The sequence below is a fragment of the Scyliorhinus torazame genome, chromosome 9 (genome assembly GCF_047496885.1).
Source record: "Scyliorhinus torazame isolate Kashiwa2021f chromosome 9, sScyTor2.1, whole genome shotgun sequence".
NCBI lineage: Eukaryota > Metazoa > Chordata > Chondrichthyes > Carcharhiniformes > Scyliorhinidae > Scyliorhinus > Scyliorhinus torazame.
Window position 1 is genome coordinate 100434928 of NC_092715.1, and position 22419 is coordinate 100457346.

A 22419-nucleotide genomic window follows, 5' to 3' on the forward strand; every position below is an offset into this window, starting at 1 on the left:
GATGCTGAACTAAAATAAAACTTTCTGCCCCGATTCGATCCGTATCCCTCTATTTCCTCCGTATTCATGTATCCATCCAGGCGCCTCTTAAATGTTGCTAATGTGCCTGCTGCCACCACATCCTCTCGCAGCACGTTCCAGGCACCCACCACTCTGCATGAAAAACTTACTCCTTAAACTTTCCCCCCTCTCATCTTGAACCTGTGCCCCCTTGTAATTGACACTTCCACCCTTGGAAAAAGCCTCTGACTATCCATCCTGTCTATGCCTCTCAATTTTGTAGACCTCTCATCAGGTCTCCCCTCAGCCTCAGTCTTTCCAGTGAAAACAATCAGTCTAGTCAATCTCTCCTCATAGCCAACACCCTCAAGACCAGGCAACATCTTGATGAACCTTCTTTGCACTCTCTCCAAGCTTCCAGGTCCTTCTGATAATATGGTGACCAGAATTGCATGCAATACTCCACATGCAGCCTAACCAAGGTTTTGCATAGCCGCAACATGATTTCCCGACTCCTGTACTCAATGCCATGGCTGATGAAGGCAAGCATGCCATATGCCTTCTTAATCACCTTGGCCATCTGTGTTGCCACTTTTAGGGAACTGTGGACCTGCACGCCCAGATCCCTCTGTATGTTAATGTTCGGAAGGGTCTTGCCATTTACTGTATAATTCATACCTAGATTTGATCCTCCAAAATTCATCACGTCACATTTGCCCGGATTAAACTCCATCTGCCATTTCTGTGCCCAAGTCTCCAATCTACCTGACAATGTTGTATCCTCTGACAATCCTCGGCACTATCAGCAACTCCGCCAATCTTAGGGTCATCCACAAACTTACTAATCAGACCATCCACATTTTCCTCCATTTATATATACTGCAAACAACAGAGGTCACAGCACTGATCCCTGCGAAACACCACTAGCTATGACCTCCATTCAGAAAAACACCCTTCCACCGCTACTCTGTCTTCTATAACCAAGCCAGTTCTGTATTCGTCTAGCCAGTCCACCCCGAATCCCATGTGATTTTAGTTTTTGTGCCAGTCTGTCATGTGGGCCCTTGTCAAACACCTTACTAAAGTCCATATAAACTACATCCACAGCCCTTCCCTCATCAATTTTATTTGTCACCTCTTCAAAAAAACTCAATCAAGTTGGTGAGACATGGCCTTCCACGTACAAAACCATGCTGCCCGTCTCTCCATTTTGTAGACCTCTCATCAGGTTTCCCCTCAGCCTTAGTCTTTCCAGTGAAAACAATCCTAGTCTATTCAATCTCTCCTCATAACCAATACCCTAAGACCAGGCAACATCCTGATGAACCTTCTTTGCACTCCCTCCAAGCTTTCCTCCAAATGTGCATATATCCTGTCCCTCAGTATCTTTTCGAAAAGCTTCCCCACCGTCGATGTCAGGCTCACCAGCCTATAATTTGCTGCATTATCCCTGCTTCCTTTCTTAAACAAGGGAACAACATTGGCTATTCCCAGTCCTCTGGAACCTCGCCTCTGGTCAAGGACAATGTGGAGATATCCGTTAAAGCCCCAGCTCTTTCTCCCCTTGCCTCCCCCAAAAACTTGGGATAGATCCCATCCGGCCCAGGGGACTGCTCTACCTTAATGCAATTTAGGATACTCAACACTTCCTCCTTTGATATGCTGACATTCTCAAGAGAGTTCACATACCTATCCCTGAACTCAACATCCTTCATGTACCCTGGTGAATACCGATACAAAGTACTCAATAAGGATTTCACTCACTTCCTGTAGTTCCACGCATAACTTCCTTCCATTGTCCTTAAGTGGGCCTACTCTTTCTCTTGCTCCTAACATATGCATAACAAGCATTGGGATTCTTCTGGACCATTTTTTTTTTCTTTAAAAAAAAAAAATTTCCCCCCAATTAAGGGGCAATTTAACATGGCCAATCCACCTACTCTGCACATCTTTGGGTTGTGGGGACGAAACCCACGCAAAACAGGGAGAATGTGCAAACTCCACACGGACAGTGACCCAGAGCTGGGATCGAACCTGGGATCTCGGTGCCATGAGGCAGCAGTGCTACCCATTGCGCCACCGTGCTGCCCCTCCTTGACCATCACAGAATCATGCTTGCTAAAGACATTTCATGGCCCCTTTTAGCCTTCCTAATTCCACATTTAAGTTCCTTCCTACTTCCACTTTACTCCTCAAGGGCTTTGTCAGTTTTTAGATGCCTGCACATCTTTGGATTGTGGGAAGAAACCGGAGCACCCGGAGGAAACCCACAGACACAGGGGGAATCTGCAAACTCCACACAGTCACCCGAGGCTGGAATTGAACCTGGGTCCCTGTCGCTGTGAGACAGCACTGCTAATCACTATGCCACCATGCCGCTCCATTTAAGGTACGAGGGAGAAAGTTTAGAGGAGATGCGCAAGGTAATTTTATTTTTATTTTTTTAAAACACTAGCGTTGGGAAGTGCCTGGAACACGCTGCCGAGGGAGGTGGTAGATGCACCATTGAGGGAGGGAGGCCGTTGAGCTTCCTGCGGCACTGCGTGGCAGTCCTCGTCACACTCCCTGCACGGACACTGCTGCCGCTGCCGCTGCCTCCCTGGCAACACTGACTGCCCTTCCAAGCCCTTTAGGGGAAACAGGGTATCCTGTCTGGACTCAACCGTGTCCATCAGTCTGGCCAGATCAAGGTCCTCAAATTGTGGAATTGGTCGCTACGGTGGCATTGCTGCGTGCTGTCTGGGATTTGCTCTGCAGGATCGGTTTAAGTGCTGCTTCCCCTCGTTAGCAGGGAGCTGCCAGGGTTGGTCCCAGTGAATCAGCCAGTGAGACAGTCCTTTGTGCCACTTAGCCCGTGGGTATCATTAAGTGCCCTAATTAATGTTACATACCGGTGACTGCCTCACCAGGTCAGCTGCCACAAAATACCCAGCATTTCCCACTCGCCAAGAAACCTTTCTGTTTGATCGTTCCCAGTTCAAAAATTATAATCTATTAGGCAGTAACTGAAAATAGTTCTACATACGTCTGCATATATTACATCAAATTATTACTAAATAAAGCTCCGCAAGTCATATCAAAGATATTCTTGCCAGGTATCAAAAGTACTAGGAAAAGCGCAAGAAGAGTGTTAAGAAATTGTGCTAAATTCAATTATATTACTAATTTAGCAACATCACAAATCGTCTTCAAGATGCAATTTCACGGTACGGTGGACAGGACCTTTGACTGGAAGCCCACCCATAACCTTATAAAGGCCCTTAAGCTGTCATTTAGGAACCTTTTCCATTCCGGCCTCAATTTTTAGGCTGCCAGATGGCGGTTGGATCAGGGTGCCAAATAGGAAAGGCTCACATCTCGAACTTGGGTGGGAAAGGGGAGTGCTGGGGGTTCCTCAATCTGCAGTTCCACCTGTTTCCAATCTACACTCAATTGGCATGAAATAGCAGTGGGCCTGTCGGAATTGGTGGGGATGCATTCCCTATCGCATCCAACTCTCAGGACGGCAGGTGCTCTGAAAACGAAGGCCTAAGAATTGATTTTCACCAGTTTAAAAGGATATATTTTCTGCTCTCACATCTGTTTCAGTGAATTGAATACACCGAAAGGCAGGAGGTAATGAGTAAACTGGAAAAAAACTTCAGCTCAAACGAAGTTAAGAAAGGATTAATCCAGATTAAACTCCTCCTTCATGCTACTGTCGATTGCAGCACCCAAATTACAGGATTAAAAGGATTCCTGCAAATTTCTACATGGCAACGCTGCTGGATAAAATGATACTCTTATGCTTACACGATAGATATTCCTCTGTCTGAGCTCTGAAGAAGTCATATGGACTCGAAACATTAATGGTTTCTCTCTCACCAAATGCTGTCAAACCAGCTGGGTTTTTCCAGCATTTTCTGTTTTTATTCCCTCTTCCTGCGCTTGGTGAACTTCTGCAGACACCAGTCATGTATCAGCTTGATACAGAGCCCTTAAGAGCTCAAAAAGGCCATTGACTGCCAAGAGGAAAGGAAAATACCTGGAAAGACAGAATTATCAGTTCAGCTACAAGGGAATGGAGCATTATTTGATGGAGAAAATATTGCAGGCCTACGGGGAAATTGTAAGGGAATGGCACTGGTGAATTGCTCTTTCAAAGAGCTAGTACAGACATGACAAGCGTCTCATTCTGCACTGCATCCATTCTAGGAATTCTCCTTTTACAGAAAACTCTCAAGGTGGACCAATTTGTAACTTATAAGTCAATGCATTTGCATTTTACATCCAGGTTATTGGCAATCTAACCAAATGTAGTCCCTATGTAAATACGCATACATGGGTGCCCTATGTTCATGCTGATCTCCAGATTCCATTTTATAAATTCAACACCCTAACCTCAATCAGCCTAAATGTTAATACTTAAGATTTAACAGTATTTCTCAACAGTAACTTAAATAAATTGGAGTTTTAAAATAGCTCAAGCAAAATGCAATCTAGAAGATATGTAAAAGCACAGTAGAACCACTGACCTCCCCCACCCATCCTGCCACCTCCTCCATTTACATGGCGTCCCTTGCTAGTATCAACCGAAAATTAAGATCAACCTCTATTCGTAAGCTGACAACACCCAGCTCTACCTTCACCTCCAGCACTAACCCTCCATTGCCTTGGTTGTCAGATTGTCTTCTGACCCCACTTGCCATTACTTCCATCTCCCTACCCAACTGGTATTGAGGTTTAACCAAAATGCACACAACCGATGCATCTACTATTGTAAAATCACCCCCTCGAAGTCTGCTTCAACCCACTTGTTGAAATCGGCAACCGTGCCTTGTGTTTTCTGGGCTCCATTATTTCAATGCTCTCCTGGTCGGCTGCCTGTACTCAATCCTCCATAAATGTCAGCTCATCTGAATTTCTGCTAATTATCCAATCCTACATCAGGTGCCACTCATTAAATTGGCCCTACCATTGCTGACATATATTGGCTCAATTTAAAATGTTTATCTTTGTGTTGAAATCCAATCACTGTCTAGTAATCCTATCAGCTGTAAACACCTCCAGCCATGGAACCCCTCTAAAAAATTGTATTCCTCAAATTTTGGTATTGTATATCATCACTCGCTTCACCCCATCAAATGGCAACAATGCCTTCAGCAGTTCTAGAATTTATCACCTTAAAATTATTCTCTACTTCACTGCCCTCTCACCCCTCAAATGTAATAGCAATATGCCCAAGGGCAGATGCTCTGCTCATTTCTCAACACCTTGCACTCGTGCATTTTCCCTCTTCAGTTCCTCCCAAAAGCCTCAATTTCAATTTCCATGAGCAATAAGCAGCATGACTGGAGAAACAAATAAATGAATGAGGCGGTTTCCCATTTCCTTCCTCATGTGTGCTCAAAGGAAATACAAGTCTTCTTTCCAAAGGATCATCCTCCGTCAGTAAGCAGTTGTTGTCCCTCGAGATTTCACCCTTCCACCACCACTAGCCAAGGTGCATAACTCTGAGCATGCGATGACTCAGAAAAAGACAGAAATAGCCACCCACACAAGGAATTTTGCAAAGTAACTGACAAAGTGAGGAATATCAGTCACAGAAATCATTCTACACCAGCAGGGTATTTTCTACATTTACAGATTCTCACTGTGAAGGCTAGTATTCAAATTATACTTTCACACGACAAGCTTCGCATTGTACAAAATGGTATGGGCCTTGCATTCAAGCCAAACTTTCGTAAATTCAGTGTTGATGCCTGTATGGACTCTGAAATGAATTAAAGGAGATTACATCCTCCAGAAGGTCTAATTTCTCTGTTCCAGTTTCAGGTTGGGTAGGGCTTTTCACAGTAACTTCATTGCAGTGTTAACGTAAGCCTACTTGTGACAATAATAAAGATTATTATTCCGGATCCAAACTGTAATGTCATTGCAAAAACAAAGCTGAACCACTGTGCATCAATGCTATAGTTAGACAATGAATGCACCCAGATTTAACCAATGTTTTATAAAATGCTAGATTTAACACCTGAAAATGCATTTTACATTTTTAAAAGGCTGAGGAGGCAAAGGTGCAGGGACTGGGGACTCGGAATTGGCTGAGGGAGGTGATAGATTGCATGGGGGCAATGCAGGCGGGGAAGGCCCCAGTGCCGGATGAGTTCCCAGTCACGTTTTGGAAGAAGTTTGGGTTGGGGCTGGGGCCCCTGCTAGCTGGGATGTATAATGAGACGATGGTGAGGGGGGAGGTCCCCCTCATGCTGTCACAGGCCTCTATAATTGCTCATTTTAAAGAAAGAAAACAAACCAGAGAAGCGTGGATCGTACCAGCCAATCACATCGTTGAATGCAAACACGAATTGTTGGCGAAAGTGCTGGCGTCACAGGTAGAGTGCCGGGGTGATAGGAGAGGATCAGACAGAGTTCGTGAAGGGGATGCAGTTGTTGCCGAATGTACGGAGGCTGCTTAATGTTATTGTGATTCACTCGGAGGGCCGAGAACTGGAAGTGGTAGTGGCAAAGGATGCGGAGAAAGCGATCGATCAGGTTAAATGGACGTATTTGTTTGAGGTGTTGCGTCAGTTCGGGTTTGGGCAGGGGCTTCTGGATTGGGTTTGGCTGCTGTACATGGTGCCTAAGGCAAGTGTTCGGACAAACAAGGTTAGTTCGGATTACTTTGTTCCCAAGTCCGTTTTTAGGAATGTGAATGGGATGATTGAGGTTTGCATGGGCAGAGAAGGCTCACGTAGTGAGCAAGATATTCTTGGAGAGGGATGGACAGGGAGGGGGTTAGCATTATAATAATAGCTTATTCTCACAAGTAGGCTTCAATGAAGTTACTGTGAAAAGCCCCAAGTCGCCACATTCCAGCGCCTGTTCGGGGAGGCCGGTATGGGAACTGAACCCGTGCTGCTGGCATTGTTCTGCATTACAAGCCAGCTATTTAGCCCACTGTGCTAAACCAGCCGGTGTCATTGTCAAGCTTGTTGAATTACTACTGGGCAGCAAACATTGCAACGGCTAGGAAATGAGCAGTGGAGGTGCAGTCGGTTTGGGGGCAGAATCGGAGGCCCCAGTCCCTGCACCTTCGCCTCCTCAGCCCTCGGAACTCCAACCCATCCAAAAACTGCCTCATCCCTTCATTCCCCCACTGGATTCGTGCAAGGTGACAGTTGAGTGCACCCCTTCCATTCTCACTGGTTCAGTACCAGCACTGAGGGTTTGGAACTAGTGTCAACAGCACTTCAGATTGGAAAGTATGTTGTTGTGGGCGCCGATTTGCGACAATCATAGGTTTGCGTCGGCGGGGTTGAATATAAGGTTCCGGGGGTGGCAGGTGAGGATACAGTACTTCAGCGATTTGTTCGTGGGAGAAAATTTTGCAGACCTGGAAGAGCTCGAGGAGACGTTAGTTATCAGAGGGGAATAGATTCAGGTATCTGCAGGTGAGGGACATTAGGAAGGAGGTGCCATCCTTTCTGACACCGACGCCCCCGGTGCTGCAGGATAAGCTTCTGTCCAAGGATGAAATTGGGGATGGCAAGGTTGCGGATATGTATGGGGAGGTGATGGGAGTGTGCTCCAATGGAGGAGATCAGGTGCAAGTGGGAGGAGGCGTTGCGGGGGAAAGAGGCCCGAGTGTGGAGGGAAGCTCGGCAGAGGGTGAATACATCCTTGTCGTGTATTGGGCTAAGTCTTATCCAATTTAAGGTGGTGCATAGAGCCCACATGACGGTGTCCAGGATGAGTCGGGTCTTTTGGGGGGCTAGTGGTTAGGTGTGGGCGGTGTGCAGGGGGGCCAATGAACCATGTACATATGTTTTGGACATGTCAGAGGTTGAGGGAGTTTTGGAAAGGATTTTCAGATGAAATGCCAAAGAATTTGGGGGTAGAGGTAACTCAGAGTCCATAGGTGGTGATATTTAGAGTGTTGGAGGATCCAAGAGTACAGGTGGGGAGAGAGACCGACATCCTGGCCTTTGCCTCCCAGATAGACTGGAGATGGATTTTGCCGTGTTGGCAGGACTCCGAGCCACCAAAGGCAGGAGTATGGGTGAGGAATTTGGCAGAGAATTTGGAAAAAGTTAAGTTCGCCATTCGAACGGTGGAGGAGGGGTTCACCTGGAGGTGGAAGCTGTTTATCAACTTCTTTAAGGAGTATTGAGCCCAGGTGGGTGCGGAGGTGGCAGCGAGATGAGTGGGGGCTGTTGCTGGGGGTGGTTGTTACCCATTACCGTGGCTGGCTTTTGTATTTTTGTAATTATGTATATATTTAAATGCCTCAATAAAAAAATGTGTTTTTTTTAAATTATTTCATCAGTTTCCCATATTTTATAATAGATGGTGACAAATTTCTTCCTGCTTTAAGAAAAAAAAACTCCTGAAATGTTAGTTTGTATTATTCTCAAAAATTAGTCCAGAGGTTTACATTTTATAGAATCATAAACTTTACAGTGCAGAAGGAGGCCATTCGGCCCATCCAGTCTGCACCAGCCCTTGGAAAGAGCACCCTACTCAAGCCCACACCTCCACCCTAGCCCCGTAACCCCATCTAACCTTTTTGGACACTGAGGGGAAATTTAGCATGGCCAATCCACCTAACCTGCACATCTTTAGACTGTGGGAGCACCCGGAGGAAACTCATGTAGACCTTGGGAGAAAATGCAGACTCCGCACAGGCAGTGACCCAAGTCGGGAATCGAACCTGGGACCCTGGAGCACAGTGATAGGCCACTTAAAACCAAGGTCATCAAAGTTGCTCAAGTCACACATCAAGGAACTGTTTACTAAAATTGCAGCTTTTCCCCCAGTGCCTAATCCCCAATAATTATTGTGCATTAATAATGGCAGGCAGCAATAAACATAGGTTCTCCAATTTTAGAAAGTCTTTCTGTGAGGACAGTCTGGTGCTAAGCTTCGTACAAGCTTCATCTGTCAACTGCACAAATAATTGTGGGCCATCACTAAGCTTAGGCTGCAACATCTTTAATTCCCTTGTTTCAATTTTGACAATGTTCAAAATCAAAATATTAACAATGGATTCCCCCCTCCCCCAAATTTGCCTACGGTTTTCTTCAACTTATTTCTCTGTACTAAACAAAGATTTAAAAACAGGAGGCAATATATATCAACTTCAATGATACTTGCTCCAGTAATTGAGTTTATTCCAGTAGGCTTATAATTGTTGTTTTATGCAATTTTGATTTCCCTTCCAAATTCAGATTTCAGTTGTGTTAATTGTGACAGAAGTGTAAAAGTGAAGACAATAGTAACAACCTTTTTTTAATCTGCCCAAAAGATCCTTTAAAATACTAAGCTTTGGAGAGGGTGGATTTTATTTTGACACACTTAATAAACATCAAAATGCAAGTTACCCTGTACCCGGCATTTGCTAACAGACTACACCTGGAAGTGGTGTACTTTCAAACAGGCATTCATTTTTAACGTAAAAGCAAAATGCTGCAAATGCTGGAAATCGGAAAGAAAAAAACAAAAAAATGCTTGAAAAACCTCAATACGTCTGGCAGCATCTGTGGAGCAAGAAAGAGTTAACGTTTCAGGTCCACATGACTCTTTTTCAGAGCTAAAGAGAAGGAAAAATGTGATGCATTAAATATTGTACAAGAGGGGCTAGAGCATCAAAATAAAACTTCGAAAATAATAGTATTTCTTCCACCCTCGCCAAGGCTTAGTATTTTATAGGACTTTTTAGGCAAATATTTTTTTAATTGTTACCACTGTCTTCACTTTTACGTAGTTGTCATTGATCACTTGTCACTGCTGCCTCACAGCACCAGGGACCCGGTTTTGATTCCGACCTCAGGTGACTGTGGGTTTCCTCCAGGTTCTCCGGTTTCCTCCCACAATCCAAAGATGTGCAGGTTAGGTGGATTGGCCATGTTAAATTGCCCCTAAATATCCAAAGGTTAGGTTGGGTTACAGCGATAGGGCAGGGATTGGGTCTGTGTACGATAGTCTTTCGAATGGGCGGTGCAGACTCGATGGGCCGAATGGCCTCCTTCTGCACTGTAGGGATTCTCTGATTTTATGAATTAATACAACTGAAATCGGAATTTGAAAGGGAAAACAATGTTTTACAGGCATTAACAACTTTCCTAAATTGAATGCCACCTTAAAATATCAATATGATGCCACAGAGTCAAAGTATTTGGATTACTAGCATAACATCCAAAAATGAAGTTAATATGACTACTTTCCAAAATTAAGGGTCGCATTGTTTCAAGTTTTTTTACATTTGCATATATTTTGCTGCACTGTCATCTGTAAGGAAAATTCACCATTTCGCAACATAGATCTAAATAATAATAATAATAATAATTGCTTATTGTCACAAGTAGGCTTCAGTGAAGTTACTGTGAAAAGCCCCTCGTCGTCACATTCCAGCGCCTGTTCGGGGAGGCCGGTACTGGTTGAACCCGTGCTGCTGGCATTGTTCTGCATTACAAGCCAGCTTTTAGCCCATTGTGCTAAACCAGCTCCTGGAAACTGGCCAAAATAGAATTAGAGTGGGTAACTGACTTTAGATTTATTGTCACGTGTACCGAGGTACAATGAAAAGTATTGTTCTGCATACAGTCCAGGCAGATCGTTCCATACATGAAAAACATTGGGCACATGATAAATAAAGCCAGTACTCATCCTGCACCAATTTGGATGTATACATAATAATATAATAATATTTTATTAGTATTACAAGTAGGCTTACATTAACACTGCAATGATGCTACTGTGATAATCACCTAATCGTCACAAAATGCGCAGGCGACGGTTTGGGTACACCAAGGGAGAATTCAGACTGTCCAATACACCTAACAAGCACGTCGTTCTGGACTTGTGGAAGGAAACCGGAGCACCCGGAGGAAACCCACGCAGACATGGGCAGAACATGCAGACTCAGACAGTGACCCAAGTGGGAATCGAACCCGGATACCTGGCGCTGTGAAGCAACAATGCTTACCAGTGTGCTACCATGCCGCCCCTTGTCGGTAACTATATTCCATTATTCACTATGGTCGCATGAATAGAATTTTTTTTTTTTTTTTTTAAAACGTCGACATTCAGAGACTTGGATGTGCTCATCTAGGGACTCAACTCAAAAGTTAACATGCAAAGATAGCAAGCAATTAGGAAGGCAAATTGCACGTTGCCCTTTATTGCGAGGGGATTGGAGTATAAATATACAAACATAGGAATTAGGCACAGGAGGCAGCCTTTTGGCTTCATGAAAGTATAAAGAATAGTAAATAAAAATAAAGAAATCATGCTGCAGTTGTATGGGGCTTTGGCAAGACTACACCCGGAATAATTGTGCAGTTTTGGTCTCCAGATTTAAAAAGGGTATACTCAGATTGGAGGCAGTTCAGCAACAGCTCACCAGATTGGTCCCTGGAATGAGGGGGCTTAATCTGGGTTTATATTCTTTGGAGTTTAGACCAAGGAGAGGTGATCTAACTGAAAACACACAAGTTTCTGAAGGCGCTTGCAAGTACAGACATTAAGGCGTTGTTTCTCTTGGGGAACCTGGAACATGGGCATAGGGTCGGGTAAGACATTGATCATTTAGGACAGCAACATGGAGAAATTTCTTCACTCAGAAGAGTTGAGATTCTTTGGAATTCTTTGATCCAGAAGGTTGTGATGCTCCATCATTTGCTTTATTTGTGGAGCTAAAGCCCAAGATTAGCCACGGTTGTATTGAATGACAAAGCAGGCTCGGCAGGCCGTATGGTCTACTTTTGTTCTCACCTTGTGTTCTTGTATTGGTCAGATTCCTGGATTCATAGAATGGAATTACAGAATGCTGAGCAACGGTGCAGGTTATTTGACCCATCTCATTTTAACACTATTCTCATTTGTGGTAGAGCAATAGTTTTCAACCATTAGGCTATTCGTCCAAGTTAATCATTCGACCATCTTGTTCCGATTGGACAAATTATCATTCGACCAACTTGTACCTATTGGACAAATTATCCTATGTTCCTATGTCTTGTGAACAGAAGGATATAGAAGGAGGAGGAGGTCATTCAACCCCTCTAGCCTTCTCCACCCCTCAACTAGATCGTGGCTGGGCAGCACGGTGACACAGTGGTGAGCATTCGATCCTGGCTCCGGGTCATAGTCCATGTGGAGCTTGCACATTTTCCCCGTGTTCGCCCGAGTCTCACCCGCAAAACCCAAAAAGATGTGCTTGTAGGTGAATTGGTCATGCTAAATTGTCACTTCATTGGAAAAAAGATAATTGGGTACTGAAATCTTTTTAAAAACAAGATCAAGGCTGATCTTCTGCCTCTTTCCCACACTATCCCCAATAGCAACACAGAAACCAAATAAACGAATAGATAGGAAAATAATTTCCAAAATTAGATCTAACCCATTATTAGCTGTAGAATAGCAACTGTACACAAACAAAATATAGACCTTTGCAATGTGACATTAAAAAATGAAAGCCCTTCCAATAATCTGGTGGTAGTAGCTTTAATGTTGTTAAGCATTCCAAGCAGCTTCACAAAAGCATTATGTAACAAAATGTGATGCTGAGTCAATAAGATACAAGGCCATAAGACATAGGAGCAGAATTGGCAATTCGGCCCATCGAGTCTGCTCCACCATTCAATCATGGCTAAATTTTTTCTCATCCCATTCTCCTTCCTTCTCCCCCTATTAATCAAGACCTATCTATCTCTGCCTTAAAGAAAGCCTTCATTTGGCCTTCACAGCCTTCTGCGGCAATGAGTTCCACAGATTCACTACCCTCTGGCTGAAGAAATTCCTCCTGATCTCAGTTTTAAAGAATCATCCCTTCAGTCTGAGGCTGTCGCCCTTGGGTTCTAGTTTCTCCTACTTTTGGAAACACCCTCTCCCCGTTCATTCTATCTAGGCCTCTCAGTAATCTAAGTTTCAATGAGATCCCCCACATCCTCAACTCCATTGAGTATAGACCCAGAGTCCTCAACTGCTCCTCTTATAGAATCATTGTAAATTCTATGATGAAGGAGGCCATTCAGACCATCGAGTCTGCACCAGCCCTTGGAAAGAGCACCCTACCCAAGCCCATACCTCCACCCTATCTCTGTAATCCCACTTAACCTTTTTGGACACCAAGGGCACTTTAGCATGGCCAATCCACCTAACCCGCACATCTTTGGACAGTCGGAGGAAACCCACGCACACAAGGGGAGAACGTGCAGACTCTGCACAGACAGTGACCCAAGCCAGGAATCGGATCTGGGACCCTGGAGCTGTGAAGCAACTGTGCTAACCACTATGCTACCGTGCTGCCCCAAATGACAGATATAAGGCAGATGATCAAAAAAAGCTGCTCAAACAAATACGTTAAGGAGCATCTTAAAGTAAGCTAGAGATAGAAGTCAGATGCACTTGAGGTAAATTTGAAAGATTAGGGAGTTGAAGGCACAACAGCCAGAAATGAAGCAATTAAAAATAGGTGTGGGGGCGGAGCCAAAAGCCCAGAATTCAGGAAGCATAGTCATCTTGAATGGCTGTAGGGCTGGAACAGGTAACAAAGACAAAGAAGAGAAAGGTCACAGAGGGAGTTGAAACCAAGGATGAGAACTATAAATTCATGTTGATGAACTGGGAGCCAGTGTGGGTCAGTGAGCATAGGGGTGATGATGGCTGACGAGGACTAGGTGCAAGTTAGGATATGGACAGAATTCTGGATGATCTTAAGTTTATGGATCATATCAGGTGGGAAGCTAGTCAACATGACACTGGAATAGTCATGGCTTGCTTGAGATGATTAAGTTATGGGTGAGTGCTTCAGCAGAGGAGTTGAGTGAGGCAGGAGCAGGGATAGGTGATGTCACCAAGTTCAGTTGCTGGGCAGTACAGTTAGATGATTTTAATATGGTTAGCACAGAGGGGCTGCAACTGACTTCAATATCCCTGGACATGAAAGGGATGCAAGTGAAGCTGGGGGAAAGAAATATGCAGGTCTGATCTCCACCAGAAAGTGCATGTTTACAGTTGTTGGTGGCAAAATCAGGCTTGCCCACAATGCCCTGCAAGCTTACTGTCCAGCCACACACATCTTAAATTGCATTAACAGGGTATAGCTCTGCAAAAAAACTCTAGAAAGGGGGAGAATAAGGGATTTTCCCCTGTAGCCATGAAGCAGTTTAGGGATACTCCAGAATTTCCCCAAGCAACCATTGGAAGGGAGCTTAGAAGACTATTGTCTATATGGGGCAGCACGGTAGCCTTGTGGATAGCAAAATTGCTTCACAGCTCCAGGGTCCCAGGTTCGATTCTGGCTTGGGTCACTGTCTGTGCGGAGTCTGCACATCCTCCCCGTGTGTGCGTGGGTTTCCTCCGGGTGCTCCGGTTTCCTCCCACAGTCCAAAGATGTGCGGGTTAGGTGGATTGGCCATGATAAATTGCCCTTAGTGTCCAAAATTGCCCTTAGTGTTGGGTGGGGTTACTGGGTTATGGGGATAGGGTGGCGGTGTTGACCTTGGGTAGGGTGCTCTTTCCAAGAGCCGGTGCAGACTCGATGGGCTGAATGGCCTCCTTCTGCTCTGTAAATTCTATGATGACATTGAAGCCAAGCTCAATTCTGTCCTCACTAGGATATCCAAAGCAAGGTTGCAGGATACCAACTGGAAGCGAGAACCTTAAAAATGTCTCCTTCCTTGAAGCACCAATACCAAATAGAAGTACCAAATATATGCCTCATATGAATGCATCAACTAACGGACTTTATGCCTTAGCAGCACACTAGAAAATTATGTGGCGAAATTAAACAGAACTGGAAATTATGCTCAATTAAAGCACATTTATAAATTGTCTCTTGTTCAAATGCAAATCAATTCTGATTGAAAAGGTTTGTACTCAAGGAGGTCACCACACAAATACCGAAGTACTTAAGACTAAAAGTTTTAGATCAATCTGCTCTACACAAGCACAGGTGATACCAGCTGGCACAGAAATGTATGGAGAAATCTAAAGTCCCTGACTGCTCTTTCAATATTGAAGGAAAGGGATTTAAACATAATATATCTCAAACAGATAAACACTGTTTGAATTTTTTTAGGCAGACAAGTAAACTGAAAACACTTGTACAAAGATTTCGCCAGGAAATTTGCAGTTCTATTTAATAAAGCAAGCCTTTCTTCATACTTTTACCCACCTTACAAAAAAAAAAATCAGCAAATTACTGACGTTGTCAACAGAATTGACCTGCAAGAAACGGATTTGAGTAGTTGCTGCGACGGTACTTTAACCCCACAGCAGTTGGATCGAATTTGCTGACACGGCAGAAAAGAGGCAGCACAACTCCCTTCACAACCCAACCACACACAAAAAGAGGCAATACACGCATCTGGCTGAAATACACATTACAAAAGTATTGAATCGACTTTCATATATACCTGAGCTGTTAAAAGTGTGTTAGTCTGTTACAAAATAACACAAGCTCTTTTTCTTCGCTCCTCGAAGTCTCAAATAAATATTCAGTTTCACTTTTAAAAAATGAAGATTTTACAAATAAAAGCTGAACAATACTTTAAAAATATATCAAGGACCCCTGTGCTGGAACCAAAGAAAGTTATTTTTTTTGAATTAAAGACATGGCTAGAAGATTTGACGTAAACCGTTTATAAATGGTTTGGGCTGTAATTGCTAATTCTAGGGCTGCCCGACGTCTGGGCAGATTTAGCAGTCAACGCAATGATAGATGCTTGGATGCTTTTTCATAAATTATTCATGAAATTATCCATGAAAAAAAATCTTCCCAGAAACTGGCTACTTTTACAACACGATTCATATACTTCGAAGAAGCCACGTTTGCTCTCCGTGTCAATGCAACCTACGTAAATCAATACGACTGCAATATGCCCTCCCCCGAAAAAAAAATTTAAGTCCAAAGCCCAAAAAATGAAAAGAAGAAAAATGCCCATTGTCTAATACAACAATTACCAAACTGTAGGAATATACAACACAAATTAGAGGAACTGCTGAAAGGGGGATCTATTATTTTTGGCTGAAGTCTGTGGATTGGCCTAAATTCAATTAGCCTGCCAGACTGGCTACTGCTAATGTCGAGTCCTCGTTCTCCAATAGCGCTCAGCAAGTACATTTCGGGTTTAAAATCTATGCCTGAAATTCCTATATAATCAACATTCAAAGTCTAAAATTTGAACTTATAATTCCAAAAGTGACTAATTTGACACCAGTTAGTCATCGCGATTCAAATTCTTTCTAATGGCTGCATGATAAATATGCCTGGAACTGGTATGCAAATACGATGTGTCTCTGAGTGAAATGGTTACTGCAGAACTTAATCAGCCTGGTCTAATCGCTTCCCGATACACATCACGTACTCGGTGTCTCTCCATTCGCTTATGCTGTTAAAGAGAACCTGCTACAGCCACGCAAAACTATTCCAACAACGAAGTTTATTATTTCGATTACAAGTAGAAAATATTTCAATGTCAAACCAACACATCCAACATCACCAAACTTCACACGGACTACTAGATAGATTTGTGGTGGACATACGAGCACTTATTTTAGATGGCGTACAATATTGGAAATTAAACACAGATTTAACATCTATAATGAAATAAATGGTAACAGCGACATCGAAGACCTGCTCCAGTCAAGGGAAAATCAAGCTCGTCAAGTTATGTTGGCTGTGGATCGGGAGCTTTCAGTTCGGGGGGGGGGGGGGGGGGGGGGGGTGAGTGAGAAAGGAGAAGAATCATTAATTCGATCAACAAAATCGTCACTTTCTTTTTGCACTTCATTAGTCCAAGGTAAAAAAAAACTCAAGGTAGAGGAGAAAGCAGAGAGAGAATGACTTGGGACTTTTAAGACGTGGAGTTGGGGAGGGGGTCATTTTGATTGAAAGAGCTGGATTCATTAAACAGTGAACTTTTCATGATGTGTCTTTTTTTTAAAGGTCCATATCTTTCACCCCCCCCCCCCCCTCCCTCCTTCCGACATCGGAGTTCAAGTCACTACGACTGCTCCCGTTAATAAAAAGTTGAAATAATGCATATAGAATGATAATTCTTCCCCCACCCCACCTTTGAAATTTGAAAGGCTTCCAGCGCTCGGAAGGCTGTCTCTGTCAACTTAACGTGAAAGACCGTAATTTTGCCGGGGTTCGCTTTCCCACACGACAGTCCATAACGCTGATCCTCGGTGAGCGCCGCCATCTTGGATTGGCCCCTCCGACATCAGTTTGATGCCCCCTTCATCGTCCACGTCCCCCCCTCCCGTTCCTCCCCGGCCTCTGGAGCAACAAACCAGCAGAGCGACCGAGGAGATAACTGCCAGCCGAGCGGCTGCCACCCAACTTCTTTGGACGGCCGCATCCCGCCCAGCTCGCCGCCTCCCGCACTCTGTGATTGGCCAAGCTGATTCCAGCAGCAAACATGGCCCGGTGGCGGCCTCTGTGCTCTGATTGGTCCAACAGAACGTCCATCTTCCTCACTAGGATCAATAGAGAAACGAGCAGCTTTTGATTGGCGGCTTTCTGAAGCTCGGGGCGGGACTGAATGGCTGGGACGTCACGCTGTCGCCCCGAGGCGGCTCGAGGCGGCTCGGCTCGGGTCGGGTCGGGTCGGCTCGGCTCGGGTCGGGTCGGCTCCCCCTCCGGCTCCCCCTCCCCCTCCCCACCCCCACGGCGGTAATTGGCCGCTGCCCTGCACTGGTCGCGCTCCATGGACTCAAATGACAAAATGATGTCAATCATCTGACGTATAGCGTAATCTGCGTAAATATGTAAATGAAGGGAAACGTCACAGCTGTTCTCAACCCGTGAGAAAATGATACAGGGACACCGCTGCTCAACTTGCACTTTAATTCTGTTTTTCCTCTCCGGAGTTCCTGCCTTACCCGCTCAGTATTTCCAGTACTTTTCTATGCCATGATAACTTCTCATTTTAGACAAAACAGATTCTCACTTTGCATCTTGTGTATAGTATAAATAATTATCACTTCTCAGGATACTGAGGGTTTCTGTGATGCGTTGGAAGGAGGTGTAGTTGGTGGTAAAGGGGACATTAGTTGGAGAGGGTTGCTGAAATCAATAGCTATGATTTCCCTTATGTTTCACTTGAGGAAATGATAGCCTATCCAGTATTAGATGCCGAGCAAGTCTGACAGCACGAAGGTCCTGGGGGCGGTTGAGACAGGTTTTGAGAACTACGTTTGCATGTTGGGGATCGTGTGGATCCATAATTCGGGATCAGAAAAATGAGCCATTACCGGTGATTGATTAGGTGAGAAAGTTGCTGCACACAGCGGTCTCCTGCAGCAGATGAGAATGTCCTGTCCGTGCAGTTATGAGCTCGCAAACACAAGTGAGCATCTCCATGAAAGAGTACAAGAGTTGACCACTCAAAAATGGTCGAAGTTAGCTACGGGCCATTTGGATTGGAGCAAAATCTGACCTAGCATACTTACGATGCAATTTCGCTCAGGAAAGAAAGCCATGGACATTGGCTTTATAGTTTCAGTGGTGAAGAAAAAATTACAGTTTTATAAATTGGATTATCAATCTCTCAAACGCATCCCTACGGAAATTTCAAGTTGTTCCAAAGTCCGCCGTCCACAATCGTCTTGTTAACCCCTCACCATATAAATCACTGGTTCCCTAACTGCATCAGCTGCTAAATTGATTTACAAAACCTTCCACAGACTTATCTATCCTATCTCTGCAAACATCACCAGCCCTATGATTCAATCAATGGCTTTCCAATTCTCGCTCTCGGTGTATGTATCTGCTACGCTGGCTTTCTCATTTAATCAGGGAATTTCCTGTGAATTGCTAACTGCAACATTGCGGGAAATAAAACGGAAACTCCGTTTACGCATCGCTGCACGTCAGGCAAAGTTATCGTGGCGAAACAGGAAAGGCTCCGAGGAAAGCCCTGGCCCTGCTGACAGAAATTTCAGTTATTTTGTCGCCACCCTTTGAAGCTCCCTCCAAAACCTTGAACATTTTCTTTGGACATCTCTTCAAAATCTTCCTTTTCGATCATTCGACAACTTGGTTTAATCACCCACTATATGGAAAGTACCCTGGGACATTGCATTGTTTTAAACACAATACAATCTGTTGTGGTTGTTTTATTCACCCCAATTTTCTTTTGCATATCTCCAACTACCAGATTAAACAAACAACATATCAAAATCTTGAAAAAAGTCACTGTCCTATTTCATACAGAAATCATGTGACACCAGTGAACAACCTAGAAGAGGGGGAAAGGAACAAAGTAACAGACTTCAAAATAAATTAGAGTTCAATAATGTGGTGTAGTGGTATAGCAACGAGACTGGTAATCTAGGAACCCAGGCGAATACTCAGTGGACATGTATTCAAATCCTATCTTGGCAGCTGGTGGAATTTAAATTAATTAATAAAGCTGGAATTTACCATTTTATTTTGTAAAAATGCATCTGACCTCACTGATGTCCTTTGGGAAGGAAATCTGCCATCCTTATCTGGTCTGGCCTACATGTGATTCCAAATCCAAAGCAATGTGATTGACTCTCAACTGCCCTCTGAGATGACTCAGCAAGAAACGCAGTTCAAGGGCAATTAGGGATGGACAACAAATGCCGGACTTGCCAATGATACCCACATCACATAAAAGAATAAAACAATCATTTGTACTAGCTTCAGAAAATATGTGAGCATATGCTTTGTCTGCCTCATGCATCTCTTTACATGTGGAATCACCTAAATCTAAGTAAATAATTTAGTAATGCTGCTGAGCCATCAAAAAGCCATAGGTTTAGATACCTCCAGGTATGGAGCTTTCTGAAGAGATGGTCCAGGACTTTCTGGGTGGTGCTGCCACCATCTTTATTGGAGAGGTTTCTCTCCTGTTCGGGATCGGAGGAGGGAAGCACACCCAGTATGTGCAAACGTAGGGGAAGAGTTGGGTTCGGTTGAAGAGGTAAAGGCTAAATGGGTGGAGGAATTGGAGCCAATACTGGAGGAGGAGGTATGGAGTGAGGCGCTGCGGAGGGTGAACGCCAGTCATTGTGTGCAAAACTGAGCTGGATACAGCTCAAGGTAGTGTTTTGAGCACACCCCATTAAGGCTAGGATGAGTCATTTTTTTGAGGGGTTGGAAGATAGGTGTGAGCCCTGTCCACTCATCACACACACATGTTCTGGTGCTGTTCCAAATTGGGGGATTTTTGGAGGTCAATTTTTAAACACATGTCGGCGATCTTAAGTATTGGGCTGGAGCTTTGGTGTCTGTTTTTGGAGTTCCAGAAATGCCGGAGCTGTGGACAGGTGCAGGGGCGGATGTCCTTGACTTTGCCTTATTGGTGGCGCGAAGGTTGATCCTGCTGGGTTGGAGGCTAGCAATGCCGCCGGCGAGTGCTTCAGTGTGGTTATGCACACTGGATCAACTCAAGATGGTCAAATACACCATGAGCAGGTCAATTGAAGGGTTCTACCGGAGATGACGGCTGTATATATTGTATTTCAGACAGTTGGTCATTGTTGGCTGTTAAAGGGGGCTGGGGGATATAAAAAGAGGGTTAGGGGTGAATACACAGGGAGTGTCTTGTTTCTTTGGCTGGAGGGTTGTTTTGGGGGTTTTGGTTGTTTGTGCCTAGTTAAGGGTTATTGTTTGTATTTTTTGAAATTTTGTATAAAATGTTAAAACTTTAATGACATTTTTATTGCAAACAAGCCATAGGTATTTCCTATGTTAAAATAACTTATAATTTAAGCACATACTTAACCAAGTTAGCAACAAAGAAATAACTTTAACAATAATCTTTATTGTTGCCACAAGTAGGCTTACATTAACACTGCAATGAAGTTACTGCGAAAATCCCCTCAACGCCACATTCCAGCGCCTGTTCGGGTACAGAGAGAATTCAGAATGTCCAAATTACCTAACAAGCACATCTTTCGGGACTTATGGGAGAAACCAGAGCACCCGGAGGAAATCCACGCAGACACGGAGAGAACGTGCAGATTCCGCACAGTGACCCAAACCGGGAATCGAACCTGGAACCCTGGCGCTGTGAAGCAACAGTGCTAACCACTGTGTTACTGTGCGGCCCATACAGTTACCAGTTGTAACAGTTCTCAAGAAAAGAGATAACCTCAATTTACTTCCTAAACCTGCCACTATATTCCAATTAGGCAAAGCTATATATTTCAAATGTCACTTATGAATAAATTTAACAACCAAGTTTCTACTTGCTTTTCTCTGTACAGAATCTTTGAAGAGAGAACCTTTCAGGACCAAATTGAAACACCACTGTTCAGATGAGAGTTCTAGGACCAACTGCTTTTTCAGAAGACCTGGCTCCTCCCATTAACTACATCACCTGTACCCAAAGCATAAGGCATTCTTTTACCACTTCTTAAAAATTGTCCCTTGACTTGTTTATCCAGGACCAAACACAATACCCCTCATAAATTAGGTACACCCCATGGGTCCTTCAAGCCTAAACAATATCCCATGAACTAGCTATCTGTAAACAAGTAAATGGTTCTCACGATCTGTTGGCAGAACACTTCCCCTGCAAATCAATGATTCCCTCACGTTTATGACACCACAATCACAACTCCAGCTGTCATAATGTCTGTGTGCATCTTAACCCAGATTTTAATAACATTATATCTAAAAAATATATAATATGACAATTTCTTACTTTCATCACAGTATGGATTGAGAATTGGATAGCAGACAGTCAGTGATTAATGAGGACCCACACAGATGTGTGTTTGGGCGCCAGCTTTTCACAGTATTCATTAATCATTTGGATGAAGGAACCAAAAGTAATATTTCCAAATTTTCTGATTACCTGAAAACTTGATTGGAATGTGAGTGATGAGGAAGATGTTAGGAAGCTTCAAGGTAATTTAGACAAATTATGCGAGTGGAGCAATACATAGCAGATGCAGTATTGTGTGGATGAACATGAAACTATCCACTTTGGGCAGTGAAACAGAATGGCAGATTATTATTTTAATGGTGATAGATTGGGAAATGTTCATGTCCAAAGGGACCTAGATGTCTGGGTACACCATGCACTGAAAGCAAGCATGCAGGTACAGCCAGGAGTTAGGAAGGCATGGAATGTTAGCCTTCATTACAAGAGGACTTGAGTACAAGAGCAAGGATGTCTTACTGCAGCTGTACAGGGCCTTGGTGAAACCACACCTGGAGTAGTGTTTGCAGTTCTGTTCTTATCTAAGAAAGGCTATACTTGCTGCAGAGAGACCGCAATGAAGGTTCACCAGACTGATTCCTGGGATGGCAGATTGCCGTATGAGGAGAGATTGTGTCGACTCGACTGAGCCTGTATTCACTGGAATGGCAAATAGTGAGATGGGATCTAATTGAAAATTACAAAGGTTTGACAGGGCTGGACAGGCTGGATGCAGGGATTATGTTTTCTCTGG

At 44.0% G+C, this 22419-nt stretch overlaps 1 protein-coding gene across 2 annotated transcripts in view; it reads right to left on the reverse strand.

The window, feature by feature from the left end:
- ell2 (elongation factor for RNA polymerase II 2) overlaps positions 1-17326 on the reverse strand; it is a 227121-nt gene extending 209795 nt beyond the window's left edge. The window contains exon 1 of one of the 2 annotated variants that reach the window (XM_072516322.1): positions 17055-17322. In XM_072516322.1, coding sequence (XP_072372423.1) covers positions 17055-17186 — 132 coding nt within the window. In that variant the 5' untranslated portion in view covers positions 17187-17322. Of the gene's footprint in view, positions 1-17054 lie in introns of both variants that reach the window. The other variant, XM_072516323.1, reaches the window with a different exon arrangement.
- Between the last annotated feature and the right edge of the window lie 5093 nt (positions 17327-22419).